Source organism: Cygnus atratus, chromosome 5 (assembly GCF_013377495.2).
Source record: "Cygnus atratus isolate AKBS03 ecotype Queensland, Australia chromosome 5, CAtr_DNAZoo_HiC_assembly, whole genome shotgun sequence".
NCBI lineage: Eukaryota > Metazoa > Chordata > Aves > Anseriformes > Anatidae > Cygnus > Cygnus atratus.
Genome location: NC_066366.1, coordinates 10957734 through 10973353, shown reverse-complemented (window position 1 = coordinate 10973353; position 15620 = coordinate 10957734). Strand labels below are relative to the sequence as shown.

General features: G+C 41.2%; 1 protein-coding gene across 1 annotated transcript in view; it reads left to right on the top strand.

The window, feature by feature from the left end:
• Window positions 1-15620, top strand: part of NAV2 (neuron navigator 2) — a 233111-nt gene that overhangs the window by 167565 nt on the left and 49926 nt on the right. Inside the window, exon 13 of the mRNA XM_050711116.1 lies at window positions 11545-11683. Coding sequence (XP_050567073.1) covers window positions 11545-11683 — 139 coding nt within the window. The remainder of the gene's footprint in view (window positions 1-11544; window positions 11684-15620) is intronic.

Here is a 15620-nt window from a genome sequence, read left to right as displayed (position 1 = left end):
TAGTCAATGTTAGTAACTATATAAACTTCAGCAAGAGGCAAGTTTTTTGTATGTCCCCCTCTTGAAGTAACAAAATATGATAAAAGTTTTAGGTTTTATCTGAAATTTAATCCCTTCTCCCTGTGCAATATTTCCTAGTCTTTTCTCTCCATTTTGCAGTCCAATTCCCTGTCTTTAAACTGTGTGTTAAGTTCATCTTACCCCCTCACCAAGGAGGCTGATAAGATCTCTCTTTTTGGTCTCAGATTATCTTTCTGGACCATACTCCTAACCTGAGTATCCCTATTCCAACTCTTTGTCCCCAGCCTCTTCATATGTCTATTTCTGCTGTTCCACTCACCTGCCCCCTTCTGCTCGCAGGGATCTTGAACCTGTCCCTTGATTCTGTGTCCATCCTTGGGCTCCCTGGCCCCTTCTACGCCAAGTTACAGTGCTGCCTTCCATTCCCAAATTCATGGCAACCAAGCACCAGCATGTTTGGCGTCATCTACATGACTATTACCGTTCCTCTCATGTTTCTAGGATGTACATTTTTGGGGATACTTTTGGGGGGCATTTCCTGCTCTCTGCCTGAAGATTCTCCCCCCTGCATGGAGCCAATTAGCATGCCAGAGACCCTGTGAATGGTGAGCCTACATGGGTTGTGAGCAACCAGCTTTCCAGTTCTCACTGCCTTATAAGTTTTCTAATGTTTATACATTACGTTTGTGCAGCATCTAGGCATAAGGGTAATTAGCGCCTCTGAGCGCTGCTACCCACAGTAAATAGAACTCACATTGTTTCCCATATTAGAAAAAAAAAATCCCTCATACGGCAAGAAGTAGAGATTTGGGAAGAATACTGCCAGGAAGTATTTTTATTAGGCTAAAATTAGAGTTTTTAATGCTAGCAACCATAAATTTTTATCAACCAAGTATTTATAAATACCTATCTCTATTCTACTTGAAATAAAGGAAAGTGATAAGTGTATTGCTTTACATCTGTAAATAAGGATTAGTGTATTTAATCCCTAATCAGAGAAATCTTACATATCTTGTCCCAGGTTCATAAGGTAGTGGATACCAGGGGATTAGTATTGAAAATGTTTTCTGTGTTTGTAGATTTGTAAAATTTGTATTTTACCAGTATTCCAAATATTTTATGTTAAAGCATTTGAAGCATGTCTTCTGTTTTTATGCTGCTACACTCTCATAAAACAAATTATAGTTATTTTAGCAGTCGTGTTGTTGAATTGGTCTGTGAGACTATAAAAACAGAGTAGGAAATACGCTTTCACAGATTGTAGGCTTTTAGCTGAGATCAAATACCGTCATTTAGTACCTCCAAGTACAGGGTTGCTGACATGAGCTTTTACTTCATATGTTACGGTATGTGATCTGGAGGCACCCAGTCTGCCTGTTTTACTGCCATCAGGTTACAGCTTTTCACAGTTGACCTAGTACCAGCAGAAAGTCTTGACCTCTCACTTTTTCAGCACTTCAGAGGTTAATTTTGTTGAGGGATCAGATTTCTTTCTGGGGGAAGTTTCTGATGATCACCTTCTAGCTAGGCTTTACTTGCCAGTGTCTTTGAGAGCTGCTGCATGTTGAGTGCTCTGCTGAAAAACAAATTTCCTCCGACTTTTTAAAGTCTGTTCCTAGATAGTCGAGTTGTTTTTATTTAGCGGAGTGTTGGATGGTAGCCTAATGAAGGTATCAACCTGTAAAATAAATCTAAGCCCCTTTTCTGGAATTCTTCATGGGCAGCAAGGTGGAGAAGTGCTTTGGCCTAGGAATATTGCAAGGTAAGATGTTTTCTGCACTTTTGAAATCTTGGGCTGCCTGCTGTGTTACACCTTTGTGTAAGTAGGTCTAGTATTTAAAATCCAGCAGTAATGGAAATGTGTTAGAGTATGCAGTAAATGTGAGCTTTCTCTCTGCATTATATATATTTAATCTGACTTGCTGAATCCATGAAATCAATATATTTTATTAGGTTACAAGTATTTTAATAAAATAATAGTAAAGTCCTTATGTGAGAACTGACAGCTAGTACTGCATTTGTTTTTTCGGGCTTTACTTCAGAATTCTGTGAGGTTTATTGACTAATTATGAGCATTAGTAGGTTGCAGTCTAACTGGGTATCTTTCCACTAGGATTACAGACATTTAGCCTCAGAAAACTATGGGGCTTTGTTATATTTTAACACTTTGCTTGCTCTCTGTGCAAAAGAAGAATCTCTCTATGAGAACGAGCTCACTCTTCACTGAAACAAAGGCACGGGTCAGGCTGTTTTTGGCCATTATCACAGCACAGGGTGCACTTGCATTTCAGGGCATACTGTGCAGTTCTGATTCTCACTCCTGTGCAAATTTGTGATGGCTTCCTGATAAACCCTTTGTCTGAGTAAGGTTATAAGATCGTTTTCCTTTTTGCAGCTTCTTTCAAAGAAGCCTAATTTTAAAGCTGGACATAAACCAGGATTCATTGGTACTAGTTAAGATGTTGCAGTTCGGCTAGAAAAAAAAAATACAACAAAAAAACTGCCTCCAGAAATAGTCATAGCTGACATCTTCAGTGCACACAACTCCACATTACAAAGAATGAAACATTTCACTTGATTGTGTCTGTTTTTTTTTTTTTTTTGCGAAGTTGCTGGCATGATAACGATAGTCATTTTTCAGCGGTTTAGCTTCCTGAGGGATGGTGCTATGCTCTGTGACCAAATTGACACCTTTTATTGCCAAGTTCAGCTGCATTTTAAGAGATACGCCAGCAGGCTGTAATACTTACAGAGCGACAGATTTTGTGTCTTTCTCCTTTTCCGATGGGAGAACAGTGGTAGGTTCTGCCTGCTTCCTACCCCTGGGCTTAGCTGCCAGCGATGCTGCCGGGTGGAGAGGAGCAGTTTTCTCTCGCATGTGCAATCTGTTTCCTGTGCACAGGTTTTTGCCTTGACTGATTTATGTAGGAGCTTTATGGTGTATTCTGAATAATGAAGAGCTTCAACAGTGACTGTAAATTACTCCAAGTCTTCATGCAGAGATCAGTTCTTCATTTCATGCCTGCGTGTTTCCAGGATTACAGTGTGCAGACCTTAAAAGATTCTCATTCGCGTTACTTACTGCTGGAGCACAGAGCCGGGAGGAATTCAAACCAGGCTGGGAGGCGAAGGAGCCATCTTCTGCCTGCCAGCCGCTGGAGGTGTGGGCTGCGTGGGTGTGCGCAGCAGGCACCTCTCCGGGCTGGGGCCCCTGTGCTGTTGGGGCCCCGGGCAAGTGGTGGCCCCTGGCGCCAGGCTGGTGGCCCTGGCCCCGGGCTGGTGGCCGCAGGGGCTCCCCAGCAGGTGGGCCAGCCAGGGGCGGCTCTCCAGGGCCCACTCAGCAGCAGGGAATTTAAATGCCCATTGCATGTTTTTGTTTCCACGCTATCCTTCATTCCCTTCCTTCCCCTGTTTAGTTACGTCAGTCCTCGAAGAATTTAGCTAATCTCTCCTTCTCCTTCTTTGTGCTCAGGCAGCCCGTTTTTATTTTGTTTTGGAGCCATGAATCTTTCCTTTGTTTCCCGAAGCAGACTGCCAGGTAACAGTAGCTGCTTGTGATCTGCTCAGCCCTCACCAGCTCCATTCAGTGCGGAGTGGACTATCAGATGGAAGATCTGTGTCAGAAAGCACATTTCGTGCTTTCAGTAAGTGCCACCCCTTCTCCAAGCCGTAACTCAAATAGTGCCTTTGAGCTGGGAGGCGGTGTGATCCCGCGGGTATCTGCAGTGGGCGAGGTGAGCCCTGCTCTCAGGGAGGCACTCGGTGCCCCCAGCATCTGAGTGCAGCTCTGGGGGCTCAGGCAGCCCCCGACAGGCCGGACTCTGGCTGACAGGGAGAGAAGGGCGTGCTGCGGCTGTGATCCACACCTGCGGGTCCCCGTGGCGTTTGCCAGTGAACTCCTTGCTCCCTCAGCACAGCTGCCAGCAAGGGGGAGCATAGGGAGCTGGGCCAGCCACTGCAGTGTCCTCAGCAGCTTTGACTTGTCCAGTGGGCATCCTGTCGGTTCATCGCTGGGGCATGTGTACACTTCACAGGAATTTCTTGAGAACAGCAGAGATTCTGTGCACAAACACGGTTTTCTGACTTATATTAGACTTCTTCTCAGCCCTTTTTGCTGTCTTGGAAACAAAGACGTAACAAACGAAGCATACTTTTTACATGATAATGAGCAAGACTTAACGCTGATCTTACTGCGATGCACATAAACTGATTTTCTTGCCAGCTTTCACCGCTTTAAGTCAGCTAGAGGCAATGGAGTTGCACAGATACGCTGAGGGACGAATACCAGCCCCAGTGCCTTGGACGCAGGGAGGTAAACGTGCCACCAGCTGCAGGGCAATGTCCCAGCAGCACAAGGATGCATTGTGCACCCACTGTAGGGCTGCTCTGGGCTCCTCTGCACAGGAGGGCTTCGGATAGAGTAGTAAATAGGTGACAGCAGCAGCCAAAGGGCAGAGAGGCCAAAACTACGGTTTGTAGCTGATGAACCCAGGAAATAAGGGTTGGTAGCTGGTTGGAGCATTCGAGCTAGATTCTTCAGAGCTAGCTGTGAGGTAGTGTTCATCCAGTATTTGGGTCAAAGGCAGTGCCTTGCACTGAGTTATCACCTCACCCCAAGGCTGTGTAATGACATAGGAACAATCGTTTTGAACAATGGCCAAAAAACAAGTTCCACCAGTCAAGCATTTTGCAACTTAATACAGTTGTGCGACTGCTCTATTCAGTGACTCTAGACAGTAACTGAAGAGTCTTGGAGCAAAATTTGTGTAGATAAAGAAGTTACCATTGGAATTTCTGCTTTAGAGCCTGAGACTGTTAGTTTCAGTAGAAAGTCAGATTGCTTTTGTGAAGTTTTAGACCATTTCAACCAGTAAACTCCCTGAGATTAATTGGTTTTAGCAGCTCCTATGTGTGCCCGCTAAGCTGTGTTCACTTGAAGTTTGAGAAAGACTTGTCAAATTTTAAGGGCAAAATAAAATCTGGTGTTATTTTTATAAGGTTATTAGCACAGATATAAAAAGATTAAACAAGTGCACGTGCAATTTTCTAGCTTCCACAAGTCTTTTCTTCCCCAACATTTTTGACACTAATTGATACTTTTCTTTTGATAATTGTTTTCTTTTACAAATAGGTCTTTTAAATGTGAAACCTGAAATGTTATCTTAAATGAATGCTAAACAGAACTTTACAGGGTGCTGGATTTCAGCGTGGTGGTGGTGAACCAAATGGTCACTGAACATTAAAATGGTCTAAATGGCTCTCAACACAGAAGTTCAGCGGTGCACCAAATATATCATTAAAAGGGTGGGATTCTGCTCCAGAAGAAAACAGCTGGAAATGGTCTATACTCATGCTTCCTGTTTTGGTTTTCAGTTCTCATGGTCTCACTTTTCAAGGTGTTTCATGGAAACAGTGCTGTCCCTGAGCTCTACCTTTGGTTAGAAACAAAACATTTTATTTTAAAATACCTATGATGAGATGTAATAAAAGAGAATAATTAAGACATGGGGAAGGTGGGTGATTAATAACCCTGTGAAATACATTAACTAAATCCAATTCTCTCAGAGTAGATTTCCATTCATTCTTTTACAAACACTTATTTGTCACCTTTTATAACAATTTGAAAGGAAAACCATGTAAGAAGCTGTATATGGTTTTTGGATTTCTGACACGATGATGTCAGTATTATAGGAAATCCCAGAAGAAAACAGTGGAAACTGCAGTATTTAGTATCTCACTTTATAGTGTAATTACATTTTTTCTGGCATTTTAATTTTTCCTTTTAATTCTTTGAAGACGCTGGGAAGTTTCAATCCTTTTACACCTTGACCTTTTTGTTGCTGTTGTTCCCCTATCAACTAATAAATAGTTAAATTTTTAGGTAGAAGAGCATAATTACCATGTTTCCAGTTGAAATATTGTAGAGCCCCAAGGCCCTGTCTTTGACAAATGTATTTTTCAGCAGCTCATTGTAATTTTGGTTTTGACTGAAGAGCCAGAGAAGTAAAAATCCACACCCATCCACAGCAAAGGGTGCGTTTTCAGCCTCTAACAAATTAATGACACTTCTTCCTTGGACTTGCAAATGGAGAAGATTTCTGCAGTGAGGGTGGATGTCCTGAGGATTGCGGGCTGGTTTCACGTGCTGTCCAGGCTGACAAAGAAGAGCCAATTCCGTGGATGATTGTTATGCAAGATGGGAAAGTGCTGATAGACTGTAGAAAAATACAAGTCTGAGCCTAACCGCTTTGCAAACCTGTTTCAAAAAGCAGCTTTGAGCAGTTGACCTGGTGCATTATGTGGGCGATGTGTACTGGCAATGATGTTATTCACATCAGAGTGAGCAGCCTGGGAAGGGGAAGGGCACATTTCACGCTCCCCGGAGCCCCGCTCCCTCCAAGTGAGGGTGCTTGGCTTCCTAGGGAGCAGGAGGCGGCTTGGTGTACTTTGGGTAACCAGCTCTGATGAAACGAAAACCCACTTCTACTGCAAAAACGAGAGAGGGCAGGAGGATGAGGCTGTGCCTTCCACAGAAAAGTGAGGGAAAACCAAGCTTCTATTAGGCTGAAGTTGTCAGGATGTCAGAAACCCTTAGGTACCACCTACCGCATACAATACTTTCATTTGGAAAATTTAAAGCATCAGACAGCGTCTGAGGTATTTGGGAGAGATGTTTAAAACTTAAAACTGACAAAGGTGAGCAATGATCATATACAGCAGGCTGCCCCTTACTGGGCACGGGCAGTTTCACAGCGATGGTGACAGGTACTTTGCACTTGAGACATGAGTAGCGGTTACTCCAGGTGGTCCCCATCCCTGCCCAGTATTTGGCACTGGTTAAAACTTCTCTATGCCCTCAGATACATCTCATCTAAGAAAACCTAACATTACTAGCTGTCTGTTCCATTTACATCACCTGTTTTCAGTAGTGGTAATGGTTTTTAAGTGGGTGGTTGTATGATTTCCCTATATAATAGGCTTTTAAAATTTTATGTAGTTTTCTGTAATCAAAGTAAAGTTTCAGGTGATTGATCAAATAGAGAAAGGAAAGCCCAGGCATTCCAGCTTCAGGTTATGGTTGAGTGGAGTTTTGCTGACATCAGAAATCATAAATTGCACCAGCTAAATTACAAAGACGTTATCACGGCTCTGGGAGCCAAGCACGCTGTAATTATGAGGGCTGTTGGGTTCCCCATTCTGCTGCTTTTCATTCGGCTTCAACCATCAAGGCACTGAATCAAGGTAAAAGTGAACTAATTTATGCAGAGGGCTTGAGGTTGTTTCAAGAGCAACGTGAAATAGAGATGCATCAGCTGGGAGACAGATGCTGTCCCCTTGTGAAGCAGCAGTCTTCACCTGCATGCAGATGTGCCCGTGGAGCAGTGTGTACTACACTGTGTTGGTATTACAGGGTGAGAGAATTATTGGGGTGAAGAGCTTTTAACATAACGCCTCATCAACAGCACGTTAAATGTAGATGTGTTTTAATTAAATTACATTTTAGTGGTGTACATCGTATGCTATTCGCTTCTGAAAGAGCAGAGTTGCTCCCAGATTCTTGCATTGGGATCTTATTTACAGAGTTTAGTGAATTCTACATGCTACATTCTACTTTCATAACTTCTGTAGTGCTGCTCAAAAGAACATTAATAATTGGTTACAGAGTCCTTAAACATTATTTTAAATTTCTTAGGATGCTGTTCTTTCCTCTCTCATCATGTCCCGTTGTCCTTCTAGCTAAAGTCTGACCCCTTTAGCCTCCCCTGCTGAAGTGATATTTAATAAACTTAAACCTGAGATGGCTGCTTGTAGCTGACAGCATCTTAATCTTGTCAAAGCAGCTGTGGGCATCGAATCATTTCTTGGTGTAATCAGCATGCTTACAAGAGCCACGTTGCTTAGTTTCTAGCAGCCAAAATACTAGACATCCCTCTTTGGACCTCCGAATGGCTGACCTTTTCTTGATTTAGTAAGAGATTATTAAACTTGAAAATGCAAAGTTTGAGTTGTTCATAGCTTCCATCAGAACATAAAAGATTTAAAGCCCAGCAATTGTTTAAGGGGAGGCCATGGCAATCAATGTATTCAGATGCACGTTTCTACCTTTGTCTTTAGGCACATGTACCAGTTCTGAAGGGCACTTCAATATTTCCACAATGCCTTAGATTACCCAACTGAAGTCAGTAGGACCAGTTGATACCAGTGAATCTACTGATGATTAACATGAGACACATTCTTTAGATACTGTTGAACTGGGGCCCGTGATAGTTTAAGAGTGGTGAATGGTTAGAAATGTAATGTTTCTGTACATTCTGAAGGTAAAGAAAAATGTTTTCGTCTCCCATACTGGAAAAGTTAGCTTGTAATATCTGAATATACATATGGAGATATGCATATCTGAAGTGCATATTTGGTTACTTTTGTACAAGTGAAGACTGAGTTGTATATTGCTAGCAGACAAAAGGGAACTAATTGTTGCATTCATTCTATCTGTGGAAAAAAAGCTTTTAAAAATTCTGCTAAGTGTTAAAGATGAAACTGAGACACAGAGGAACAGTATTGTAATTTTTCCCCATTGCCCTATCTCTGTAAGAAGGAAACTAAATGGTTAAACATGGAAAATATTAGCAGTCCTGATTTTATTATAGGATTACAGGATTTTGTTATAGGTTCACAAATATAAAAGAAACAGTTGCTACACAAAACTTGGAAAATGTGCAGCTTTTTTATATATAGTTATTAAAATAACTTTTTAAACCTTATTTATAGCCTTACAAAATCGAGGAACTGAAATTATATTATAGGTTTTGAAATAATGGTAACTATCACCTATAGGACCCATTTTTAAAAATTGAAATGCAGAAGTTTTATAGATGTCAGTATTTTACTTTAAAATATTTAATTGCTAGCTCTTAAAAGAATAAAAGCTGCTTCAAAGAAGTCTTTCAATACTTTTCCAAGCTTTCAACTTTTCCACACTAAACTCTAGAGAAAAAAAATCTGTTGTCCTCCCCTTTTAGGTTCCCTAGATTTCCTTGCATAGTCAGCACATCACTCACTGTTATCCTGAGAAAGATAGCAGAAAATAACAGCACAAAGAAAACTTCTCTAGAATCTGGCTGTCTGGCTTGGTCAGATGCAAGGAGTCTCAAATTGTACTTGGGGTTGTATTTTAACTTCATTTTACATCTACTTTTTATTACTTCAGACTCTTCTTCAAAAATAGCCAGATCGAGGCAAATCTAGAGAAAAAAAAAAGGCGATCCTTGAAAAGGTAGCATCACCAGTAATACAGACATTTCTTCCCAATCAGCGTTGGTGAAGTTATCAAATAGAGTTTGGAAAATCTTAGTGTAAAGCTGGAGCTCTGCCTCTAACTGGGATGCTGCTGAAATTCCATCACAAGTGACAGGAGTGTGGACGAGCTGACTTCCACCAGGAGAGGGGCTTGAATGCTGCTTGAATGCTCGGTAACACTGAGCCCCGGTAGGCACCATGCAGGTTTGGGGGCTGATCCTAGTGTCTGACCCTCTGTCTCTGTCCCAGCACCGCTGTCCTGCTGCAGGTTACGATTTGTGTCAGCAAAGCGGTGCATGTAGTACTCCCAAATTTCCTGAAGGCCAACTCAGCCAGGCTAATTGAAGCTGTTGATCTGAGCTACCCAACTGGCTCATCGGAGATGATGAAGGGAGAACTCCCACAAATGGCCCCGCTGGCAGATTGATGAGGACTGTAACTTGAAACACGGTAGTAGTAAAGAGCAGCTGCAAACAATAACCTTCCTGCGGGCACACAGAGCAGGTCCCTGTTGCTACTGGTGTTCCTGCAAGTTGGCTGAGCTCTGCTAAATTCCCTGAACTGCCTTATGGAGATGGGAGTGCGTAAGATATTCACAGGTAAAGAAAAAGTGATTAAAATAACTCAAGTGTCATTAGAATTCCTATAGCTAACTGTTTTTTAAAGGTGAGAAAAATGAAATGCTTTTCATTTTGAATTCATTTATTGCGTAATTCATTTATTGTGTCAGTGACAGAGCTAAGAACAAAATGTGAGAAACCAGACCTAGATTCCTCAAGTCCCCATTGTTGGCATCTGCTGTTTTTGTTTACATAGTTCAGTCACGTAACACGTAAATCAGTTTTATGTGCATATATTGCATATAGAATGGCTCGGGTTGGAAGGGACCTCAAAGCCCATCCAGTTCCAACCCCCCTGCCATAGGCAGGGACACCACCCACTAGATCAGGCTGCTCAGGGCCTCATCCATTTGTGAATGGCTTACAGTGGCTCCTATAGGCAAACTGCACCTGCAGACTCTTCGCTTACCAGTATTTTAAGCAAAAAGGAAGTACAATGAGGAAGAGTGTATAGAGCTCCCAAAGTCTGAGGCCACGCTGATAAATGGCTAGAGAACGGCCAGGAGATGAGCTCTGGCAACTAGACTTCACGCACGATCTATGAAGTGAGTATTTGTGCACTTCCAGCCATAGTTATCCATCAGTGGACTGAAACGTCTTCACAGAGCTACTCACAGGGCATTATTTCAATCCTAGCTTTGTTTTTCTTGGAGATGGAGCGCTTGTAAGCCAGTTTGTAAATCTCTTCTTAAGCAGCTTATTTTTAAGGGCGTGTTAGGCATGGAGCATCTGGCTTGATTTTAGATCATTTTGATTTTGTCTGTTACAGCATTCAAATCACTTCAGACATGGATAATTTGTTACATATTTTATATATAATTTATTTATATATATATTTAATATTTGTTGGCATTCTGCACATCCTAAACTTCCAGTTACGTGTTTCTTGGTTACTAGAAGATGTTGAAGGTATCACACAGTGGAAGAAGGTAGTCCTAAATAGGAAGTTGTTAATGTATCGGCTTGCAGAGGATATGTTGTACAGCTCAGGAGGATTATGTGCTTTCTGAAGGACAGAGGCACTCGCTCAAACTTTCAGTTACTCCAAACAGCTCTCTGTTTTTCTAAAAAATTCTGTTACTGGTGATGCTGCAAATGGTAGATCCAGATTGTTGGATCTACCAGGTATGATCCAGGTATACATAGCAACCAGGTATAAGACATTGCTTCAAGATAGTGGTGGTTTTTGGTTTTGTTTTTCCTTACATTTACATTCCATCTCTGCGTTATGGCTTAGTAAGTGGATGCTACACCTACCCACAACACTTCTCCCTGCCTCCCTGCCCAGGACTGTAGGCATAGTTCTGAGGGTAACTTTCACATTTGCTTACTGACATAAACTTTCATTTGAGCCAGTAAGAAGAATGACATCATTGGTGCTACCGGCTTAATGATGATAAAGAATAGGCTTTGTGGCAACCCTGTAGTCAATGAGCTGTATGAATTTAGACTTGATTTGCAATGAAGATAAGTTATGAAAATGAGCAGGCCGTTTTCATTTGGCAAGCAGCAGTAGGATAAGGCTTAGAGAAATACTAATTTTCCTTTTGAATTATGTTTTGTCTTTTGACCCGTGTTTTCTTCTTTTGTTATGCGTTTTCTCCAGCTGGGATGACAGCAGCTCTGTCAGCAGTGGGATCAGTGACACCATAGATAATCTTAGTACTGATGACATTAACACCAGCTCTTCTATCAGCTCTTATGCCAACACACCTGCCTCTTCTCGCAAAAACTTAGATGCACAGGTAAGATTTTGGTTTTAGAAGAGTAACGTTGATATTTGTCATTTTCCTGTGTAATCTGTACAATTGTTTAAAGTTGGATGAAGTGTTTATTCATCTCTTCACAGATAGTATTTCTTGACAAAACAATAATTACATGCATGAATATTCTTCCTGTAAGCAGTAACCTTGATCTTATTTGCAGCTGTCTCTACAGCCTTTCAGCAACTCTGGCTGAAAAACTTGGAAACTGACTGAGAAAACCAATATGAATGCAAAGAATTATTGTTGTTTTGACTAATGTTTAATACCGTGCTACTTCCCGGAATATCAAAACCAAGCTACAGATTCTTAAATTAGTTCACAGTAATATTTTAGATGTGTCTTTACCACCTTCCCCTTTCCCCTATATAGCTGAACAATTGAACACACGCAGACCTCAGTATGGTAGGTGTCACTGAAAAGGCAATGTCAAGCAGTAGTACCACCTTATCATATGTGGCATTTATGAATATTTCTTGTGTGTGTGGAATCTGTGGAATCTCTGCTGTGGTGTTATGGCAACAAATGGGTTTTTCCTTCATAGTAGGTCTGCAGTACAGAAAACATGCGTTATTAGATAGGATTTATTTATTTATTTAGCTCTGGAAAAAGGTATCATCTTTTTTCTTAGAATTTAATTAAGTCAATGTGAAGGTTGAAAGATTATTTACACTTCCATCGGAAATGTAAGTGTACTAGGTAAATGAAATACATTATTGTAAACTTCCAGGGCTGCATGTTACTGCAGGCTTTCTATTTTTTGGCAGCATTTCATAGTAAGATAAATTTATGTTCATCTGCAGCCTACATTTACTTATTTTGCACAGACTCCACACATCCAAATAGTATAAAACAAGTGAAGATACCCAACAGTTCTTCATTCATCAGTTAGACTGCATAGTACAGAGATTTGCAATAATATAAACTGCTTCCCCCCCTCTTCAAAATAGCACCCCTCCTCCCCCAAGGAAAAAATACTAGAAGAAGTGCAGGATTAAGAAGTTTGTTCTTTGTTCTTTGTACACCCACCTGCTCCAGGGTCTCAAGTGTCATGTCTCAAAGCAACTGGGACGCAGTGACTTAGCATTGTAGCAGGTAGAGGAGAGGGATGGATGTATGACATTCTCTTCTGTTTCTTTCCTCTTTTATTCTTTTTCCTTTTCATGACTGGACCCGAGATCTGCTTTTAATATCAGTTTTAATGTAGAAGTGTGGTTGCTGTGAAGTGTTACTCTGCCTACAGGACTGTGGTGCAAGCATATATTACTCTTTGTTCCCTTGCCATAGTGCATATTTGAGCCTACATTAAAGATTTCCAGTTAGCCTCTGGTTGTGTATCAGCGATTTCATGTGTGCTCGAAACTGCTAATACAAGTCCCGTACAAGTTGAGAGGAGTTAAGATCTAGTAAGTGTGTTTTTCAGTTCGTAACAGAAAGAGTAACATAGGCACTAGAAGCTCTTTTGACAATTATTAATATCTCAACATTGTAATACTCTTGGGGGGGGGGGGGGGAGGAAGAAGAAGAAGACGTGACTAAATATTAGCCTAAGAAAAAAATAGAAACTCATTTGACTTCTATCTTCTGATGGATCAGATTCTTGGAAACACCTCTAAGAGATCCAAATCTGTGTTGATGAACACCTCTTCCTCAACTATCACAGCACCTGAGAGTGCAGACCCATAGCAGCAGAAAATGTGCTGAAGCTTGTACAGACAACAGAGGAGAGTGATTAGGAGAGGGAGCTGGGAGCCAAGACGTACAAGTTCTGTTTACAGTCTTTTAATTCATGACTGTGACCTGCTTCTCTCATCAGTTTTCATGACTGAAAATATTTATTCTGGGTATTACTGTTAAATGCAAATTATTATCCGTAAAATACTTCGTTTTCATTTAAACAGAAAATCTTATTCTTGTCAACCAAGGGAATGAAGATAGCTTGGAGTGATATAAACATAAGTAGCTTGCAGGGTTGATTTTCTGCTGGCCAAAGTAGTCCTCACCGCTCATGACAATAGCAAGTGCTACATAGATGCTTTTTCTGCCTTACCTGTAGTGCTGTATGATGGCCTGTGCCCAGGTTTGCATTCCCCTGTGTGGTGAGCCACACAGGACTGGCAGACATCTGTCAAGGGATGTGGAATTTTCTTCTCAGGTATCCACCTCTTAGGATCTTGTAAAGAGTAGGCATTTAACTTTTAAGCTACCACATCTTTTTGAGGTGGTACAGAAGTTAGGTTTCAGATAATTAAAGAGGGAGCTTGAAGCTAACACATGTGCAACTGGGAGTTCAGACAAATAATAAAGCACATCAAAGGGAGAGAGCCCTAACATGTCGGTGTCTGCTGATAAAATCAGTAACCTATTCAGAATCATCTCTGCAGTGAAGAGGACATGCAGTAGAAAAAAAAAAGTCTCTGCTAAGAAACTGATTCTCAGAGCTGCTGCGTGCTCCCAAATCCAGAAGATGTAGTTCGTCCATCTTTGAGAAGGAAGCCCTAAATTTGGTAGTGACTCCATCTTCATGGACATTCATATTTGTAGTCCCCTTTTGGAACTACAAATACATGTTTGGGATCTTAATGCCATGAAGATGCCCTTGGGTTAGTTCTGAACAAGCTAGAGATGGGAACCAGAATTTGCCTTACCACATCAGTGTGTATCGCTCTGATTGTGCCAAGTACTGAACCACCTACCATAGCTATTCAGCTTTCAGAGACCTATATGTTTTCCCCTAGTATTGCACAGACTTGAAGAGTTTATCTTTTGACACAGCACTGCGTATTGTATGCTATTAAGGGCATATCATACGCATAGAGTGAGGAGAAATAAACACCTGGTGGGCATTTAAAAATAATTTATTCAACTGAAATGAGATGAAGAGGTTAGGTAGCGAAGTTAAGTTGTTCCCGTAATACTGAAAAGATCAGAAGAAGAAGAGAGGAGAGGAAACAAGTCCTTTAAATAGAAAAGAGCAGCATCTTTAAACTGTTGGACCAAGATGACTTAGTTTCACTGAAGCAAAGATGGATTTGATTTGTTCACAGCTTTGTGAATAGGTTTACAAAACTCTGTGAAAATGTTTCGAAGTCCTAGAGCTTACTGCCCCTCCCAGCTCAATCAGAGGGCAGCCGTTGTTCCCATCTTATGCATACGTTGTGTTGTGTCCTCCAGCAAACAGTATTGCCACTTTCACCTAATCCAGGCCCTTTAGGTAGGTGGAGTTTCAGCTGAAATTGTAAGCCAGGTTTCACTGTGTTTTGATTTTGATGCCTTAGTCATGTTTTTGTGCTGTTCTCAGTGTTTACTATTAAACAGAAATGTCTCTGGCCAAAAGGGTTCAAAGGTACGTGTGCAGCATTTTGAAGGCTGAGGAAAAAAGTTTGCAAAAAAGTGGGTGTAAGAGTTGAATGAAATAAGACAGAAAAGAGCAGAGAGAGAAGACTTCTTGCAATGCAGTTTTCTGTGTTGAGATTGCGCCGTTTTTAGGGATGTGAAGTGGGAAAACAGAAGGTGCAGGAACGTTTTGTAGTCAACCAAAACTAGAATAAGCCCTTTACCAGTGTGAGTAGGTGTATTTCCTGCTCTCACATGCATACGGGATAAATAGGCAATTCCAGACAAGGTACTTGAAGCAAGATACTAATTAAAGCACACGAGGGATGATGTCGGGGTGGTTTTGTTGGATGGCTATTTGTTATTTCTTGCCTGTGCTCTCTTCCAAGTTGTGTAAACATAGGAGACGTTAGCATGAAATGATGGTTTTTAGAGCAACACAGGACATTGAAATGATCAAATTGTGAATTTATTGCAAACTTACCAATGTTCGTGAATAAAAAGGTAGCCATCCCAAAATCTGGCAACCATACAAAAAGTTAGGAAGCAGTGTTTCGTTCAAGACTATGCTAAATTGCTCTCT